The following is a 20,468-nucleotide window of genomic DNA, read 5'->3' on the forward strand; positions in this document are numbered from 1 at the left end:
TGTGCCGATTGATCATTAAGTAGTTAGGAGATAAGGTGATGTCACACTGTGTGTGAGAGAGAGGAGTTGGTGTTGCATAGATCTGCATTTTAACAAGATTTTGGAAATGTGTCAAAACATCTTAAAATATCTTTGCACTTTGAGCTCAGCACAATTAGTAAGATTAGCTCATTTAGCTTTGCAAACTATGAACAGTTATCATGTGTGCTCCCTGAAGACTGAGCAAAAACTGTGAAGACTACCAATCCAGCTTGTTCCCCGACAGACAGAATTGAATTAAAACAGAGCTATTTTTCTGCAATGCATTCAGCCTTGCTTTTAAAATGTGGGTGCCTCTTGTGGCTTCATTTTTAAATGCCTCATCCGTGCTGAAAATAGTTAACTTTGCTCAGTAACAACTTCCAAACCAAAGAGAGTTTTTGTCAGTGTGATATGTTGGCGCCTGTGTTTTCTGAGCCTAAAAAAGATTGGATTTTTAAGTCAATCAGTCACCGTTAAGAGCTGGGTAAGTGTAAAATTTGAATTCTGGTTGTTTGATGATTTCTCGGTGCGTCGCTGCAATTTATCCTCTTTGAAATAAATGAGGAATTAAAATGCACTTTTATTTATGTTCAAAGCATGCTATGGCTTTGTAAAACATTGGTTAAAACAAGATTGTGGTCAACTACCATAAATCCTACTTTGTCTGTTTTTTTATATGCTGCGCCCTCATGTTTCAGGCCCAGCATCCGCACAGTGCAGCGGTGGAGCTTATCAGTTTCAGGTTTCTTTGAGGAACGTCTCTGACCTGACATGGTTTAGCAGATACTGCCGGCAGCTGTCTCCAGGAAAGACAGTGGATACACTTCTACCTTCATCTGTAATACCATCCCTCTGAGGGAGTCCCACAAGGACGCTGAAGCTCCACACGCTAACCAAAAATAAAGCCCAGCTACTTTCCCCTCCACACTCGATCTGTTGCTGATTGTGAATGAGATGCAGGCCGAGTGGCGTCTAAATCCTGCCATTTATACAGAGATTTTTAAATCAGGGAGGTAATAAGCAATACTCTTAACTGAGCTACTGAATCCAAACTGAGAGGGGTTTTATTTTTGCATTGAGGGATGTCAAGGGTAACACTCCTGCTTTTTGGTTGGGTTTTTAACTCCTTTCTCCACTTGCCTTGGCCCACCTCTTCAACAAAGAGTGCTCTAACTTTAAACACACAATTGTGATGTGTACAATCTGATTCCATGTATTTATTTATGTATTTTTTTTGCCAACTTTGTATAGTGTACAAATATCTATAAATATACAAACCATGACAGTACTGTATAGATTTTAGCTGCCTGGTAAGGTTAATAGTATATACTTGGTAGACTAAAAGAAAAAGCGTAGAGCTGTTCAAAAGCCAGTTACTGAGGAAAAAAAAAATTGCTTTCTGTAAGACCCGATGCCACTGGCTTTTTTTTATATTCTAAGTTTCTGCTTTCTTTTTTTATTGTAGCCAGTGGGATTTTTTTTTGTCCATTTGTTTTGCTTTTGTTTTTGTTTTTATTGGGAGTTTTTTTTTTTTGACAAGACACAGCAAGGTTCTGGCAGCCAGGAGAGTGCAGTGGAACGCAGACTGGAACCCTGTGCAGTTGTGCGTGTTTTTAGGTGTGCGTCCGTCCATCGTAGTGCTTAATGCTCTTTGTGCAGTGCCTCCCTCCTCCCTCTTTTTCTCTTACGCAGATTGCTCGCTAAGATGCAGGATGACTGTGTTTGCTGAGGCTAGCTGATGCCCTCCTCCTTTCTCTTTTTTTCTCCTCACATCCGCTCTGTTTCTTCATTACACCGCTTAGTTTTAATCCTCCACTAAGTATAGATTTCCACTTCCTCTGCTCGATTGTTCATTTACTATCCCATTCAGATGATAATGCGCACACCACCAGAGTCTAATTTCCTGGTAATCCATTCCATCCCCCATCATCTATCCTGGATTCTTTGTCCATTAGAGTCTCCCATTTGTCACCCTCCACGTTACTTTTTCTATAGAGCTCTGTGGACCAGAGAATAAACAAAAAAAAGAGGAGATCCATGTTCCTCATCCCAAGTCAAGCCTCATCACTACAAACTCAGAGGAGATAGAACGGCATCAGCTCAGCATGCAGCAACACAAAGCAGCCATATTGAAGTCAAGCACAGATGTGAGAGTTTATGTTGTGGCGGCTTAACTGCTGCCTGTTTGTAGCAAGAGCGAGAGGAAAAAAAACGCCTTAAAGATCGGACCAACCACACATATTAAAGATACTAGGATGTGTACATTTGTGGAAACCCTCCCTTTTCCTGCATCACTTTTATTACTTGGTATTCCAGTGTGCTGCTTGGTTGCTCTGTACATATCTGTGTAGTACTTCTGTTGATGTCCCTGTACTGGTATAGTAAAGGGTTCTTACTGGGTGGCCTCGGCTGACGCCCTCCCTCTCCTGTTCTCGTCTCATTCTCCTTAAACGAAAACTTCAAACATTCCATTTGAACCTGAACCAAACAGCTACTAAAGATGATTGGATCTCACTGGGAGCTAAAGAGAAAGGACCGAACTGCAGACGTCTCTTACTGGAGCCATGATAATAACCGAGACGCCTTGGTCATGTCCCTCTGAGGGCCGCAGAACCTCCACATATTCGCACTTGACTCTCTGCTCCTTCCAGCCCACCTCCTCTCTGGTCGGCCCTGGTTTTTAACAGAAGGGTGAGACAGAGGGACGGGGTCGGGAGAGCCCTAGGAGGCAGCGGAGAGCCGCGTCTCTGCGGTCTGTCCCAGCAAAGGGAGGGAGGGCGTCTCAGGGCAGAGCTCAGTAGCACTTTGGTTTTGCGTTCCATGTTTATTTTTTTCAGCCTCTCCTGTTTTTTAGGCCGAGCGGACTGTGATCTTATTGGGTTTTTTTTGTTGTTGTTTTTCTGTTCTCGCTCTCCTCCACTCATCAGTGTTACACAGTGTGCTGGGTGGAAGGAGCCTTGGAGCTGAGCTCTGATGTTGTTCCATATTAAAGAATCATTTTTGCTACACTTGTGTTCAGAGCCTCATTGGTCTGTCTCGTCGTCCTTTACTTCAGTATACTGTAACCAGGACTACACTGCAGCATGAAGAGAACATTGTACCTGCTTAACATCTTGTTCTGTAACCAGTAATTATCCTGATTCTGCACCTGAAAGCAGTTGATTATCTGATCGTTTAAGCTGCAAAGTTTTGATCGTTCATTAAACATTTAATCACCTTAATTTCAAGCATTTTCGTCAGCCTGATGGATCCCAACAACTACAAAATCCAAAATGTCATTAATGTTTGTATAAAAATTAAAGCCCAATAGAGGATTTACTATTAGAAATTCTAAGGCAATTAAAGTAAATCTGCTGTTGTACATATTTTATTGCTTCAATGCCTACAGCACCTTGCACATGTTCGCAAATCTTTGTGTATGAAATTGGCATTTTATTAATAGAAAATAGTTCATAATTATAAAGTGTATCCAAACTCAAACATGATTTTTCAAAATCTCATGATAATTTGTGCATTTCTATGCAGCTCCCTCATTCAATGCTTTTCCAGAACCCACATTGCTAAGATTACACCTGCAAGGTTATCATAATTCAAAAACTTGATGTTCATAAGAAAAATTCTTGAAACATTTTCAACATTCCTGGCAACATTTTTGAAGGCAGAGGATTCTTGCTGATGTAGATAAGAAAAATGTAATTTAGCATGATTGTGTTTTAATTTTCTTAATGAGGGCAAAACCAATACATGGTAGGTAATTCATCACTGATTTTGAAAAAGAAAAAAGAAATGAAAGTGTTTCTTTCTTGTATATCAAACCAGTAGGCAACACTGGAAAATGTATCTTGATTTAATTATGCAGTGAATTGGGAGGAAGATCTTTTTGAAGTGTAGGAGGAATCTGGTTCATAAGAAAAAAGGTTCATTTCAATGTAAACGTGAATCTGGGACGTTAAAATTGTATTTTTACAGGATATTTATGGAAATGTGGTCAATGTAGTTGGTGGAAAAACATCCTGATGGGGAACTCAGAGTAACTTAAAACCATTTTGCATAACTAAAGACAGAAATCTTTGCCCATTTTTCTTTAAGCAGCTTGAGCTCAACCTGGTTGAATGGAGAACATCTACTGAAATTTTCTAGTCTTGCCACAGATTCTCAACTGGATTTATACCTGGACTTTGACTGGGCCATGCTAATACATGAATATGACTTGATTGAAACCAATCCATCGTAGGTCTGGCTGCAAAAGATGCTGTTGAAAGCATCTGAATTATCTGACCAGTTTCTTTTATTCTTTGTGTTTGTGGAAACAGGAACACTATAGATGACACCCAAACAATGGTCTTTTTATTTCCATAAAGATCAGGTTTGTATAGAACTAACAGATGTTTTATCAACACATTCATTCAGTTGAACTCTCTTTTCCAGTGCATTTTATTCAAGGAAGTTACATTTTCAAATTTATATTTTGAAAAATAAACTATGAATCTATTTTTTTTCACAATTATGAATATGTTTGGAAACCCTGGGACTGAAAATCTACTATGTAAAATTTCTGGCTCTCATCCGGATCACACAAAATGAGCCGTCTGCTAATTTCACTGCACATTGACACAATTGGCTTTTCTAACAGGTCCCCTTGTATGATTGGCTAAATGGTACAAAGTCAATCAAAGCCAACTGAAAGGGAAAAAAAAAGCCTGATTTGGCTCCGCTACTTTTAGTTGCAAAGAGCTGCCTTTAATGGACTCCTATTTTAAAAATCACCATAATCTTTTTTGAACTGAAAATTAAGATTGTGAACAAAAAAAGAACACCTTTATTAGTGAAATAGATAGGTCAGCAAAGTGCCATTTGATTCAATACATTCCAAAGGAAACCCTCCACCTTGAACCCCTCCAAAAGTGTAACATATATCTATATACAACTCCTTGCAAAAATATGTATCCCTTTTGAAGATTTATAGAGTTTTTTGTCATGTTATAACAACAAATTTTATTTTTATTAGGATTCACAATTATGCACATCTTTGTGTTGGTCTGCAACATCAAATCCTCAAAGTTATTTAGTTTTATTGTCACAAAATGAAGAAAAAGTTTAGGATTTATGAATACATTTGCATGTCTCTGCATTCTTGCAAATAAATCTGTTACTGATGGGTCAGAAAGTGATGTTTGGAGGAAAATCAGTTTGATTTAATGGGGACTGCTGTGAAAGGTTTTAACATCATTTGCTGAAGGAAATGGGATTTTGCAAAGGTTGTTTTAGCCTTCAAGACCAATTAGAAATGTGTAGTGGACAGCTTTGGCTCTGAGCAACATATTAGTCAGCATGAAAGAAAATGAATCACACAGTTTCATGCTGTAGTCTTTAGGAAACTTTCCTCCGTTTTTAGAGGTGATGGGAAATTATCTTTGTAATTGGGGGTGAATTATTTTGCAGGTTTTTTTTTTTTTTTCTTCAGGAGCATCTCAGTCATCTGTGCACTTCAGGTTCCACTAAGGTGTGTCAAAATATCTCCCTTGTAGATGTTAGAAATGCTGTTGTTTTCACTCGAAATGTCTTATTTCATGCCTTAATTTTCCACACCACATTCCGGTCACCGTCCACATACTCACCAAAGCTGAGTGGAACGTAGAATGGAAAAAGATGACAGTGCAATTTGCTCCAAACCATGCATGGGAGATTTGTCCATTAAGTACAGAAGTTAGAAAGGAGGCTGCAAGGAGATAAGCCTTGCAGAAGTGAAGCAGTGAAGCAGAGGGAGCACCTCCGAGACCCCGGCAACACAAAGACAGGTCTGAGCGCCTGAGCTGGCTCTTTATGTCCTTAAACATTAATTCCATGCTTTTTTATGGCAGACAAAGGGAGCAGGTTATTGAACTGACAGAGAAACCTTGAAGAGCCGCCTCCCAGAGCAGCAGACTATCAGCAGCGGCAGGAGAAACAGGTGAGCCCCTGCAGACAGGGTCTGAACCTCAACAGACGGCTGCGGGCAAGCCGAGTGCATCATCACGACGGGAGACCCTTGCTTGCATCACCTCAGTCTATTTTTAGAACAACTGCATGATCCCCCCCTTTTTGTCTTTGCACCTTTTCCTCAAGTGCAAGCTGCACCAACATGCAAAAGCACAATCTGTTTATCTTGAATGTTTTGATCAAAAGCGTGCATGCAACTGAGTGTTTCGCTGGAGCAGTCACATTACGTGTGAATTATGCAGATGAAGAACAAACACCGGCTGCTGCGTTCTCAGGATGAACAATCAAAGGAAAACTGAGAGTCTCTGGATCCTTATTCAAATCCAGGACAGCAGGTGTTTTATCCGTTCCCCCACTCTGACTGTCAGATTGAAGTTGCTCAAACAAGTCAACTCATCTGGTGTAATCTTGAACTGGAATGAAAATAGGCATCCGGTCTAACCCTGCTGTGTGGATCCCCCATTGAATTTATAATTATAGATGCCAATAACGTGCACATTGTATTTAGAAGAAAAGAAGCAGGAAATGAGATGTCAGTTTCAATGATGCAGGCGTTTCCCTGCAGTTATTTTTTGGAGGAGATAATAAACAGTTCCAAGTTTGACAAGACAGGATGTCAAGCAAGAAAGACTGCGGAACAGAAAATGCAAGCAACAGCTTGGTAAAGACGGGCTCTATCCATGCACTGCTGGCGTTCAGCAGATGGAGGGAAGGAAAAGAAAGCGAGAAGTTATGCAGCAGAGAGGTGGGAAAAAGAAGCTCTGTGAGTCCGAGGAAATTAGACGGCATGAAAAGAAATGGAAGGTGAGAATTAAAGGAAAAGTGTAGAAATAGTGTGATGCTGCAGTTTTGAGCCCAATTTGATGAAAGGTGTCTGAAATAACATTGTGTTTGAAGAGACGCACAAGCATATAGGATATGCATATGATTTACAAAAATGTCTATTTTTTTCTAATTAAAAGAATCATCATGTTGCTTTTTCTGAAGTCCAAGAGTCAGTTTTGAATTAAAAAGCTGACATGAATGTATGTTTTTTAAAAGTGTGTATGCTTTTTAGACATTTTCTGCTGCTATAAGCAGTGAATTATCACACCCTGTCCTGGATGGACATTTTTTTTATCAAGATGTCATGCAAATTTCAAACCATCCATCATTTTTATGTAACCTTAGACTAAATCAGAGCCATGGTGGCAACACAATGCCATCCAGTGGACGCATAGAGAATCAGCCCAGACCGGTTCTGTACAAAAGCTGTTCTGGTTCCTGCTGCTCTTTGTCTGGCTTATTTTAGTTCATCCTTTCTGCAACACACAGTATTCAAAGAAATGAATAGAGCTGAACAGAAGGTTATGGAGTTCTGCAAAAATGTGATAACCTCAATTTAAACCAGATCTTTTAAAGAATATTCTCCTACTCTCAAAGACCAGATATATGTATTGATTTTCCACAGACATCAGGTTCTTAGTACGCTTGAAGTAAGACAAAAAAATAAAACAACTTACAAGTAACTTTTCAGCAGGTTGCTTGTTTCAAGTAAATAATTCTTTAATACTGATTTTTTTAAAATGACTAGTTCCACTGGCAGATTATTTCACTTAGAACAAGACATTATCCCCATCTGATCAGTGAAATAATCTACCAGTAGAACTTTTTCAACCTCTTGTGAAAAAGATTTTGATCTCAGTGGATTTTTAATTGATTAATTAAAGGTTTAATAAAATAAAAATCAATATTAAGAAATTATTAAAACAAGCTCCTACATCTTGCAGAAACTTAAATGATAACTTAGATGACAAAGTGAAAGTGCTAAAGAATGACATAAATGTCATTCATCTATCGCTTTGATTGGTCTTGAAAAGTAAGTTGAATGAAAAGAATAAAGAAAGATCCAACTACTGCAATATTGTTTCACATAAAAAACCAGACCTGGAAATATGCTTGCCTGAAAATGAACAGGTGAAGTCATTTCAGTCTTAATCAACAAGACCCTTTTTTGCCTCATGTCGGGTGATAAAGGCATAAATTGCAAGCAAAGTACAATGTAAGAATCATTTTGTTTGCTCACTTCTTTTTAAAAGGCACCCGCATAATTTCACCTTTGATACTTGCAGATTTCAATAATTACATGTGCCTTTTCTTCTTTTTTCACTCTCTAATGGCGCCTATTTTCCTATCTGAAACCTTCCAAGAAGCCTTTGATGGTTCTGTGTAACAGCAAGCTGTCTGCAGTGTTTTGTATTATTACAGTACAAATTGCAGAAAAAGGAGCTGAACTGAACAAATTGCGGGAAGGAAGAAAGAGACTCTTAACAATGCCTCCTTGTGGAATAACATTACGCTCACACCTGAAATAATTTCTATGCACTTCAGTTGTAATGTTCTGCCCCTGTGTTGAATCTCCTAGCAACAGAAATGTGTTTACCTACAAACCGGCTCAGGACAGAGAGACGAACAAACAGCATAGTGTTTAGACACAGGTGTGTCCTGGGTCAAGCTTTTTTCACACTCATCTCTATTTTACTTTTAACTCATTATATTCAGAGGAAATAAGGTGAGATTGCTACTACTACCCTTTTGCTGACCTAAGCTGTCTTTGTAAATAGGAGATTTCTGTTCTTTATTGCAAACTGCTTTTTTTCCAGTTGATTGTAATGTCTAAATAATGCATTCCTTGCTACATTTATTTCAGATCGCTGCAGTGTCAACATGCCTGAAGGATTTTTTCCAACCATCACTGTTCATGCCGAAGGTTTCATTTACAGCACACTGCAAAAACACACAAATTCTTACCAAATACATTTTATATAACTTCTAGTGGAAATATCTTAGTACACTTAAAATACGACAAAACTAACTTTAAAGTTAGATTAAGGAGCTTGTTTTAATTCAGTAATTCTTGAATATTGATTAAAAGTACTAATTACACTGACAGATTATTTCACTCATAAAAATAATGTCTTGTTCAAGTGAAAAAAATCTAGTACATTTTTACAATATTCAAGAATTGTTTACTTAAAACAAACTCATATCTTGCAGAAAAGTTACTCTTAAGTTAGTTTTGTTGTATTTTATGTGTACTAAGATATTTGAACTAGAAACTAGATAAAAATACTTGGTAAGATCATATGTTTTTGCAGTGCAAAAACAGATGTTTGGTCAGCCGAAGATTGTCATACCTCCTGTTGAAAAAACTGAAAAGTGGGGATTACTGAACAAAGCCAGTCTCGCACCCTCCAAAGGTCAGCTGACGACGAAAAAGTCAGAGTAAAATACTCAAATCGATCTGTTTTAGATTTATTTTTGGATTATGACAGACACATTGTTGGTTGCAGTTTCAGGCAGGATGTGTTTCGATTCCTGCCTTGGAGCCCCCGTTGCATCCGGCTTTGTATCGAACCAAAGACCCGTTCTATCTTACCAGCCCAGTTTGGACCTTGTTGACAACCCTCACTTTGGGTAAGTGTCAGGGCAGGTAAGAACTGTCCGCCACAGCGTCAGCTTCCACTGTCCAGTGTCATCACTGTCCACTGGGAAACACTCAGGCAGAGATGTGAGTCAGGCATGGGTGAAAGCAAGCTATTTCTCACTCTTGCTCTGACCAAGTGACACAATAGTTCTGCTCTGACTTTTTCTTTGAAAAACTTATCCAAAATAGAAAACCAATACCAATCCAAATCAATTTTTATGTAAAAATATATTTAATTGCTTCACTGTGTATTTATTCATTTCCTGGCTCTGTTTGCACACTGTGATGTGTATGATTGTGTTTGGTAAAGTCAAATACCAGTTTTGATGTAGATGTCTATGGATATTTTTAAGCACTGTGCTTTGAATGTCATACAATTTCATCGCTAGTGTTTCAGCTCTTCTCAGTCTTACAGAAACTAATATTTTTCTACCCTTTGCTTGTGAAACAATTTACTGAAGTGCTGGGCCATGACACCATGGTAAGCTAGAACATTAGAAAAAATCCAGTAAATTTGTTGTTTCGTTCTAAGTTTCCCAAAATGTTTTTTTAAACAGCCATTACTTCCGATGTGATTCTTGAGACGCAGTTGTGTTTTTTTTTTTTTTTTCTGTCTCCAGAGTGTTGTTAGCCGACAATTTCGTAACTCAAAACATGTGGTACTACCAGCGTCCCACCTACTCTGATGGCTCCATGGCTTTACCAAGACTCCTTAACAAACCCATGACCAGCGGCTTCCATCAAGTGAGCTGTGTTTGCCACACAGAGCCTGTTGTGGAAAAGGTACTAGAGGTTTTCCTTTACATTATCCTTACAATTCAACAGCATGAGCATGAGCTGTCTATCTTCTGCCTTTTTTCAGACAGAGTACCAAAGAGTGTTTGTGCCCCGTCGCTTACCACCAGGTAAAAGCTTAGGTTGTGGCTGCAGACAGATGATAAGATGAGACATGACAGAGACACTAACACTAATTTCCTTGTTTCTCACAGTTTCTCGCCACATGAATATGGGTCCAAAATTGGAGACTGGATGCACTGAAGGAGAAGACCTACAGTTCATCACCTTTCGGGACAAAAAATATGCCACTGTGAGTGTTACTTAATAGCAAGCAATCATATTAACATGATGAAAGTATTCATGTTCTCAAAATATTTAATTGGGATTTTATGTGTTAAAAATTATCCATAGCTTTGATGATTTAAAAAGCTATGCTTTGAGGTAGAAAGTCATCCATAGCTTTGAGGTATAAGAAAAGGGATCTTGCATGATGCATGCGTTTACAAATAAAACAGTGAAATGTATGGCACTCATTTCAAGCCTCTGGATCAATACTTTGTGGAATCACCTTTTGCTGCAGATACATTCTCTAACAGTCTCTAACAAGCTTCTGAGGCCTAGAATAGAGAATAAATTACACCCAGGTGGACTATATCAGCTACGTTAATTTGATGTTTTGAAGTGAGGGTGGCTTAATTCATATACATGCCACACTTTTCATATTTCTATTTGTAAAGCATTTAGCCAACAATAATATGTCATTTTTCTTTTTATTTCACAGTTTAAACTACTGTCGTAGGTCTGTTACATAAAATCTCCCCAAAATACATTTCCGATTATGAATATAGCGCAATATACATATACACTGCTCAAAAAAATAAAGGGAACACTTAAACAACACAATATAACTCCAAGTAAATCAAACTTCTGTGAAATCAAACTGTCCACTTAGGAAGCAAAACTGATTGACAATCAATTTCACCTGCTGTTGTGCAAATGGAACTTTGTACATAACAAAGTATTCAATGAGAATATTTCTTTCATTCAGATCTAGGATGTGTTATTTGAGTGTTCACTTTATTTTTTTGAGCAGTGTATATATATATTCATTGTTTCACAAGCAGATGCTTTCTTGTTTTTTCCTCACCTGACGTCTAATGTCACCTTCTGTCACTCCTGTCTGTTTTCCTTCTGGTGCTTTCAAAGCTTAGAGAGCAGACTGACGTAAAAGTAATTTATACATGTCTGAGCTACAATATTTTCCACTAGCTGCAATATTTTGGGGGAAAACAGCTAAAGAAAAAAGTTGTTTGTCAAGATTCATATGTGGCTTACAAGCAACATCACAGAAAGAATACAGTTTGAAAACGGTATTCGGTCATTCCTCAAGATGATTACATTATTTGGTTGTATATGTGGCTCTCCTTTAATTCTGAATGTGACTTTGTCTATTTGTGAAGTGTTTCCCTTTCAAAATGTGGTCGATTTGTCCAGGTGGATCCGCGTCTGACCAGCAGCACAGTGATGATGAAAGACTATCTGTCTCCAACTTTTAAGCAGGTTGAGCCACATTCACTGCAACTCCCTTTATACTGAACAAACAAACACAAATATGTTTTGATATGAAACATTAACATTTTTTTTCAGGGAAATGAATGCTTGCCAGGTATATGCAGCTGTTCCTGCAGAGAAACAGGGTATACACGTGGTGCCAACGCCCTCTTAGTCGACCCAGTTAGTCCCTCAATTCTCCAACTTGTATTCATCTCAAACTGCTGTTATTGTACAAATTTTTGACATGTATTGTTTTATAATATTCTAGCGCCTTCATCTGCCATCACTGGAATTGAAATGTCGTGTACCACTTGTGAAGGCTACTGGAAACAGGGTCAGACTTTTACTCTTTTTTTTCCCAATTAATAGATCATCTCTTTTTGATTACACTTTTTATCTTTACTTTTATTCCTTTCTCCTTTAGGAGCCCTCAGGATTTTGCTTAAATATGCCAAATGAAATTTTCTCTAAGGAACCATTCGATCCGTTACACTTCACTACACATTACAATAACAAGTAAGTGTTTTTTTTATATACTTCTGGTTGTAGTTTATAATTTTTTTAGATGCTAATAAAATTAAAGCCAGACATGCTGGCTTTAGAATCTTTTGTTGATAAACTTTGAATTAGCAATAAATCATTTGTTCATCATTATTCATCATTCAAACCATTTATTCTTCTACTGATTACAGTGATTGAAAAAAGTACAGATTTCCCGTGTTCGATGTTTCTCTTGTACAAAGTGATCTATGGAAATTTAGATTAGATTTTTATTTTCGTAGAATTTTAAAAAATTATATTTTTCTTGTTTCTTGTTGTTAATTTGTGGTTTCTTGCTGTCCTAATTTATTTGTGTTGTGCATAAGAGAGAATTTTAACATGACAAGAATTACATTACTTCACAGCTTCCTTTATGGCCGTCAGAAGGACAGAAACACTTTTTACACTTCATCAATTGTCAACGCAAGCCAAACAAAGAACAATGGCTACAACAAACGAAACACAGACAGGTAAGGTATCATCACATTTTTGCCTGGATAATATAACATTGTGCTCATTTTATGATTCATGTGTCCTGTTTTTTTATTTTTATTCCACAGGTTCATATTGAAGCATTAGATGTTTACACTATTTTAAAGTAACCTGCATGTCTTCTCATCTCAAAAATAAAATTCATTATTCAAGCAAATTATTCGGTCTTTATTTTTTGTTTGTAGAAGAATACAAACTCCAGATATACATGGAGAAGGTGCAAAACTGCATTTTGTTTTGGTTTACTTATAAAGCTCGCCAGCTGTGAGACTGAAGGCTTAATGTACTGACTTTAAAAGCACCTTGTTGTCACTAACCCACAGAGAATGAGAAGACTGTAAACTAAGGTGAAAAATGATTCCACTCAGACTGAAACAGACTCTGATTTGCATGGACCTCTGCAAACTATCAAGCTGTTGTGCCACCCACGGCTGCATGCAAAACAGCGACTAACAAATCTGGACTAAAAACATAACAGTCTCCAAGTATGACAAACTGTGTATATTACAGCGTTATACCACTGCACTACTGCATCTTCTGTGCTGACGGAATATTTGACTTTTTCACATTTTGCAATTCTGCAGTCACATAGTGCAAATTATATTTTTTCAGGATTTGTATGTGATAAATCAGCCAATATCACTACATAATTCTAATGCTGACAGTAATTTCACTATTTTATTTTCTACAAAGCTGAAATTTAAAGTTGAAGGGGAGATCAGAGAAGATAAATACAGGGAGAAATCGGAAGAAAGTTGCAAACACTTCCTGAGTGGGGCGGAGGTTCACCTTATAGGAGGAAAACAACCCTAAATATAAAATCACAGTTATAATAAGTTTAGACAAAAGCATTTTAACATGTTACTTATTTTGTGCCAACACCTCGATTACATTAGTGGGAAAAAAATTGCTCTCCGTATTGTGTGATTTTAAACCAATTTTTAAAGACAAACTGGCAAAAGTGCCAATCTCTAGACAAACAAAGCTGACAGAGACTAACACCCAAAGACAGTGATACCAGCAGTGGCATAGCTGATACCACTGTTGCCTTGCAGCAAAAATGTCCAGGCGTCTTCCTGCATGATGTGCGCATGTTGTGGTATTTTGGCTTCTTCTTTTTGTTGAGAATGCACAACTGTAAGTTTAATTGGTTTCTAAAAATTGCTCATATGAGCAATTTGGAGAAACCAATTAAACACAGAGACACACAGAGACATCCTGTGTGTCTCTGTGTTGAAATTGCTCCTACGTACCTGCAAGGACAGGTAGGCATAGATAACGGATGGAAAGATGGTTCTACAAATTATTGACCAAAACGAATGCACACCACACTTCTGTTCACTTCACAGGTGTCCACTACTTGGTGCAGTCAGTCCATCAGTTGATCTGAGGGACCAAAGTATGAAGTAAAATACATTGATTTTTGTTGTTGTTGTGCAACAAAATGAGAAAAAAATGAAAGGTTAAGAACTCTTCAGCAGTCGCACCTGTCTAAGAAGAAAATCAATCCTGTCATGACACTGAAAAAGCTCTAACCGGTCAGAAAGGAGGCCACAAACATCTGAAGAAATTGTAGCAGGATGTTAGCAACAGATCCTTTGGGTCCTGTGGGTTGAGGTTGGGTTACTTCCCACAGATGCCATCAGATTCCTATTAAGGAAATTCTGGAGACCATTAATAGTATTTTGGAGCCCATTTCTCACATTCCTGCGTCTTATCTATTAATACCACCAATGTTATTAGACACAGCAATAGAAACTATTGGTGCATGAAAATTTAAAAGGAGCAGTGTGTATGTTCTGCATTGTCCCAATGCAAATGTAATGAGATACTGTCACATGAGTACTCGCATTAATATTCTAACGCCAGATCAATATTTCACTCTTTTAATGAGATACAAGGAAAAAGATCTGTGCAGACACAAAGGACTGGATTACGCATGAGCCCCTCATGAATAATGTGCTCAGAGATGAGAGGAGTACAAGGGCCTGGCCTGTGTAACGTCAAGAAAAAGAGTAATGTCATCGTCTGTGACAAAAAGAAGTGCACAGCATTCATGACACAGCTGAATTTCTGCCCAGCAGGGTCCTTCAGGTTTGTTGGGGCACTCATAATATTCTGCTTCATCATTTTCCGTGTCCGCTTCATGTTTGCAGCCTCTTTAAGGACTTACCTTTTATGGTCAGGCACCCCAGCTATTCATCCCTCCAATGCTCTTTCTTGGCACCGACACTCGTGTCGTAAATATTTTTTTAAAATCTTTGACCAACACACTCATTTAAATGCAGAGACAGCCGTGCCTTAAAGAAGTAGTGCTGACAAGCACATAACACAGGTACTGACTGTGATGAGCAGAAACGACTCTTGAGTAAACACTGCGTCTTCTGTGACAAAGGACTGGCAGCGGCTTCATTCAGCTGAATATTTAATAGCAAAGAACCAAAATAAGTTACAGCAACCTGATAATGTGCAGTTGAGAGAGATGACACTGGTGTTGCTTTAAAGAAATATAATATCAAGACAATTCATTTTCACAGTTAATTACAGATCATTAATTAGCAGCACATCTGAGAATAAGTCGTATTTATGTATCTGCTGTACTGTCCAACAACTGTTTCCACCTGAAACCAAATCATCGGAGTTAGAGGGGCTTTTCACGCTCCCTCATCTTGTCTTCTTGTGTCTTCCAGCTCTTCCCCGTCCTCATACTCATAGTCCATTGGAACGTTTTCATACTCCAACCCCTCTCCTTCATACTCAAACCCTTCTCCCTCACATATCATCTCTTCTGTCTCATATTCAACCAATTCTTCATCATATTCAAGCTCAGCACCATCATACTCTGTCACTGGCGCTTCTATGCAGTCCTCCTGCTCCTCGTCCTTAACCAATGTTTCTTCTTCTCTAACATCGGAGTCTTCGATGTTCACAGCAGCTTCGTCTGTTGCCGGTTTTGAGTTGCTGTTCTTTAGGATCCCATGGATCACTGGTTCCTCTCCAGCCTGAGCGAGCTCCTCAGCCAGCTCCTCAGCCTCTTTCTCAGCGGCCTTGCGACGTCTCTCCTTCCTGGCCTCACGGATCTCCATGAACTCAGCAGCCCCTTCCCCAACCAGAAATACATCTTCGCCTACTATAGGAGGTTCCTTGACGGGATTGTGGTCATAGGAAAATAGGTGAAGGGTCCGGAGACGCTTCAGACTGGGAAACTCTGTTATTTTGTTTTTATCCAAGTCTAGGATCTCCAGGGACTTCATGCGCAGCAGGACTTTGGGGAAGGTTTCGAAGCGGTTTGCATACAGCCACAATCCCTTTAGTGATTCCATGCGACAGAAGTCTTGAGGCAGCGCTTTCAGCCGGTTGTCCCCCATCTGAAGGGACTTGAGGTTTGGCAGGTCGTAAAGCTCCCTTGGAAATCTATGAAAGTAGTTGCTCTCCAGCCAGAAGCACCTTAGATTCTTCAGGTTGGTGAACTCAGGCGGAAGGGTCATGAGTCGGTTGCTGCCCAGGTACAGATGGGTGAGGCTGGTGAGCTCGCACACAGCCAGGGGAACGTCTTCCAACTTGTTGAAGTCAAGGGCGAGCGTTCGCAGACCCTGCTGTTGGGCGATTCTGTCAGGCACCTTGCGAAGTCTGTTCCCGCAAACATACAGTTTTTCCAGGTGCATCAGCTCACAAACACGAGAGGGTAATCGCTTGAATTTGCGGTAGCTCAGGTCTAACACAGGATCACCGCTCTCCAACAGCTCCTCCACTCCCAGTGGAAGCTCTTCTTCTTCCTCCTCCACTACTTCCTTCTCCTTTTCAGTGTCCTCTTCCTCCTCACCGTCTTTTGCCCCCTCTTCTTCTTCCCCCTCGTCCTTCCTGGAAGAGTTGCCCATGCTGTGCCAAGCAGACCCTGACACTGACGTGAGTCAGGGCAGAGTCATTTGATAAGGCAGTGTCTGTGACAAGTGAACTCTCAGTTTGGAAGCTACTGTTGTTTCGTATATGAAACCACAGGCTGCAACCAGCATCATGGTTCAGGCCAGTTAACACTTCTGCAGCCATGCAACAGCAGTTCCCAAATGCCCCCGTCTCCACTGGTTTATTAGAAAATTATCACGTAGTATTATCTGGCAAACAGAATGAAAAAAATAATTAAAGGATGAGGTAGAGTTAATAGTGAAAGTTTAACTTTATCCTTAGTTTTTCGTCTTACCATTGTCTCTTTAACATCCTCGGGACTTTAAAGAGAAAAGTGTCCGGCAGCTTTGAGGTCATGTGATCAGGAAAAGAAAGATTCCCCCCGAAGTCGTTCTTCTACGCCTCTTAACTTGCCTGCAGATGTCTGTGGAAAAACTCAGAGTTGGTGCGCAGCTCAGTGACCTGGCCGGCGGGAAAGAAAATAAGTCACATAAAGGTCCGTGTAAGAGTTAATGCAGCTGCTCCCTATTACAGGCCGGTCCGTCTCACCGCGGGAACTATAATCCGCGCTGGGAAAGAAATTGCATGTTGGAAAATTACAGCGCACTTACTGAGTGACTGACGGACTGTTCTTGATGTTGGCTGCTTCTCTCCATTACTGTGAAGGCTTGCATTCAGCTGAAGCCTCCCTCTCTCTGTAACCCGAACAGGGGGCATTCACATCACATGGCCAGTTTGTGCGTGTGTAAGAGGAGCGTGAGTAAGTTACTTCGAGTCAACTTTAAAAAAAACTTTTCGAAGCTTTTTCAAAAAGTTATTATTATTAATTATTATTATTATTATTATTATTATTATTATTATTATTATTAGTTGTATTTATCTGGTTGCATTAACTTTTTTTTTTTTACTTTAAAATGAGATTATATTTTTATCCACATTTTTATTTAGGAAGTCTCCTTGCCATCATCTTCAGCTCCCTCCACAGACTTAAATTGGGACTCTTGCTGGGCCACTCAAACATTTTTGTTTGACTTCCCGTATGAAGACACATGTTGGTAAAATTACTTTTTAAATAAAAATCTGCAGTGGGTTTTTTTTTTTAAACAACTTTTCCATTTGTTGTTATTCAAAAGGTGCTTTTACAGAAGCTTTGAGAACTGCTGATAATTTAATCTGAAATGTCAATCGTAGCTGAATTTCTGCCTACAAAGGAGTGCTTCATCCATTAAAGACATCATAGCAGCTGGAACATTTCTTATTAGGAGTTAAGTAAAAACCCAAAAGTTTCCAAATGTACCAAAGTAAATTGAGACTTCTATTAAGTCAATCTTCTGCTGAATCCATCAACTATTTGACAGTGAGCTTTCCTGGGTGACATTATTTTTTTTATTGCGGTGGAATGAAAAGCCTAAAGAAAGCTGCTGGGGTCAGATTTTTTGGGCTTCTGTCAGCCTGATGACTCGTAGCAGAAGAAGCGGACAAACAGGGCCATGGGTCAGCGTGCTGCTTGAGGATAATTCTGTCTGATATGCTGAGGACCAAAAGAGCTGATTTGCACATTTTGGTGTTGCATTCAAGTGACCCTGAAACGACACGATGGACTGGAAGCAGTAGATAGGCAAGCAGACAGACAAAGACCCTGGGTGGAGAAAGGACACAGCTGCCGAGGTTAATGTGTCCTGGAAGCACTGCGGCTCATGTAGGCAGTACAGAAACATATGGAAAGAAGACAGAAAAAACAAAATATTTGTTTTATGAGGTGCAAAATCATGAAAATGAATAAAATTGTAGGCATACATACTGCATTTAGATTTTTTTCACATATTAAATAGATGATGAAAGAAGCAGAAAAGGTCTGCAATAAGAGCCCTAGCTACCGTGCAGCCCTTGGGTTAAATGCAGATAAGAGTTGCGTGATTTAAAGAAAACAAAACTCTGGCACTTGCTGGTAGCTAAAGGAACTGCAACAGGCATAAAAATAGCATTCACAACATTTTCAACACTTATTGGCAGCTGTGGTGAAGATGTGAAAAAAGCCTTGAAATAAAGGAATTTATTGCTGCACTAAGGCAAATTCTGAATGCTTAAAATAAGTAAATTCAGCACTTTGGGCAACCCTTCTTTTTAAAATGCGCTTTATAAATAAAGTGGATTTGGAATTGGGTGAGGATAAAAAGCTAATATAATTAATAACTTTAATTTGATTATTTTTGTTAGTGAAGGAACATCCCACATTAAGAAAAAAATCCCATGCTTTTTTCACAAAATCCCACTGTCACAGTTATTGACACTAATGATAAAACTTTTTACAAACTGCTTCCATCACTAAGATGTTTTTGTCTTCACCTGTAACATGATCATACAGATAGAGTAATTTTTGAAAAACTATCTCTCTAAATCATGTCCTTTCTATGCACTCTTCATTTTGCTACACAGACTCACTACAGGCTTTAGGCGTGGGGACTGAGGTGACCATGGCAAAAGATTAATAATGTCAAACTATCACTGTGTTGACATCACATGCCTCATGTTTTTGCTTCATTATCTCCCAGTGACGAGCCATTCTTAGTGACTTGCAGAAGTCACCAAAATTTCAGCTTACATTGTCCAGGTATTTCATTGAGTTTGTGATGATATAAACTCTAAAAAGGTTCCCAGGCCTTTAGAAGAGAGACCCATGTCTTCTACATGTTCCTCTTTTGCTTCACAAAGCGCTGCCTGCAGTGTTTCTTGCTGAACAACTAAATCTTAGTCCCATCTGACCAAAGCACAAATGGTTTATGTTTGTGATAGCAGTGATAAGTGAACTCTGTAAGCTGGCAACTGCCGTATTTTTTGGACTATAAGCCTCTACTTTTTTCCCCACGCTTTGAACCATGCGGTTTATAGCCCGGTGCTGCTTTTCTATGGATTTTTCTTCAACCACCAGGGGGCTCTTTAGCAGGAAGTGAATCATTGGAAGTCAGAATTTGAAATCAAAGAAGAAAGTGCTGTTTAGAACAAGCGCATGCTTGCAGCAGGCTCGAGGAAGACATTTTTCAAATTCATTCCCCCTCATCATGGAAACCACACAAAGAAGTTCATATAATGCAGCTTTTAAATTGAGGGCTAAAAATCTGGCAGTACAGGAGGGAAATAGAGCCACCGCACGTAAGCTCGGCGTGACCGAATCCATGGTTCGGTATTGGAGAGGCAGGGCTGTGTCCTTAATAGCAGATTTATTAAGTAGGCTAGCAGACCTCTGCTTTGTCCTTGTGGAAACCTGAGAGCGGCGGAGATACCAGCGTTTTATAGCCCGGTGCGGCTTATATATGTACGTTTCCAGTTTGTTTTGCTTTTTGTTTTGTTTTGTTTTTTTTATTTTGCGGGTGCGGCTTATAGTGTGGTGCGCTCTATAGTCCGGAAAATACAATGGATGGTATCTAGTGGTCGTTATGGAGCCTTGGTGACTAAAAAGATCTTTCTTTTCTGAAGTTCTCTAACATTGAGTGTTGGAGATCATTTTTTACCCTCTCCTACTATCTGACTCACTGTGTGTTGTTCCAATATAAATATTGACTATTGATTAAATAAAAGCGTCACTATTTATACAGATCATTCGCAAAGTCTAAGTGAAGGTGCTGGATGTTTTACCTTTTTGCTGTACAGTTTAAGCAGTTTGCACATTAAATTAATCTATCACTTTACTAAAAAATGCAGTTTTTTTATGTTATTATGTTTGGGTTTCAAACTGGCA

General features: G+C 39.0%; 2 protein-coding genes across 5 annotated transcripts; one reads left to right on the plus strand and one right to left on the minus strand.

The window, feature by feature from the left end:
- The first annotated feature begins 6,627 nt into the window (after window positions 1-6,627).
- On the plus strand, window positions 6,628-12,982 carry ppp1r32 (protein phosphatase 1 regulatory subunit 32). 2 transcript variants are annotated; one of them, XM_005806956.2, is made up of 13 exons: window positions 6,628-6,804; window positions 8,690-8,749; window positions 9,138-9,239; window positions 9,333-9,456; window positions 10,087-10,249; window positions 10,329-10,371; window positions 10,456-10,553; window positions 11,738-11,803; window positions 11,891-11,977; window positions 12,066-12,131; window positions 12,222-12,313; window positions 12,703-12,807; window positions 12,898-12,982. In XM_005806956.2, exons 1-13 carry the CDS (start codon window positions 6,798-6,800, stop codon window positions 12,914-12,916), a joined length of 1,032 nt encoding a protein of 343 aa, XP_005807013.1. In that variant the 5' UTR covers window positions 6,628-6,797; the 3' UTR covers window positions 12,917-12,982. The 2 variants fall into 2 exon arrangements, with proteins under 2 accessions (XP_005807013.1, XP_023181736.1); XM_023325968.1 differs by lacking the exon at window positions 6,628-6,804 and adding an exon at window positions 8,461-8,551.
- A 2,286-nt stretch (window positions 12,983-15,268) lies between these two features.
- On the minus strand, window positions 15,269-17,474 carry lrrc10b (leucine rich repeat containing 10B). 3 transcript variants are annotated; one of them, XM_023324725.1, is made up of 3 exons: window positions 17,344-17,474; window positions 17,028-17,156; window positions 15,269-16,941 (listed from the first exon to the last, which is right to left on the minus strand). In XM_023324725.1, exon 3 carries the CDS (start codon window positions 16,705-16,707, stop codon window positions 15,484-15,486), a length of 1,224 nt encoding a protein of 407 aa, XP_023180493.1. In that variant the 5' UTR covers window positions 16,708-16,941; window positions 17,028-17,156; window positions 17,344-17,474; the 3' UTR covers window positions 15,269-15,483. The 3 variants fall into 3 exon arrangements, with proteins under 3 accessions (XP_023180493.1, XP_023180488.1, XP_014327230.1); XM_023324720.1 differs by having other exon boundaries at window positions 17,028-17,194; XM_014471744.2 differs by having other exon boundaries at window positions 17,028-17,474.
- Between the last annotated feature and the right edge of the window lie 2,994 nt (window positions 17,475-20,468).

Source organism: Xiphophorus maculatus, chromosome 2 (assembly GCF_002775205.1).
Source record: "Xiphophorus maculatus strain JP 163 A chromosome 2, X_maculatus-5.0-male, whole genome shotgun sequence".
In the NCBI taxonomy this organism is placed as follows: Eukaryota; Metazoa; Chordata; class Actinopteri; order Cyprinodontiformes; family Poeciliidae; genus Xiphophorus; species Xiphophorus maculatus.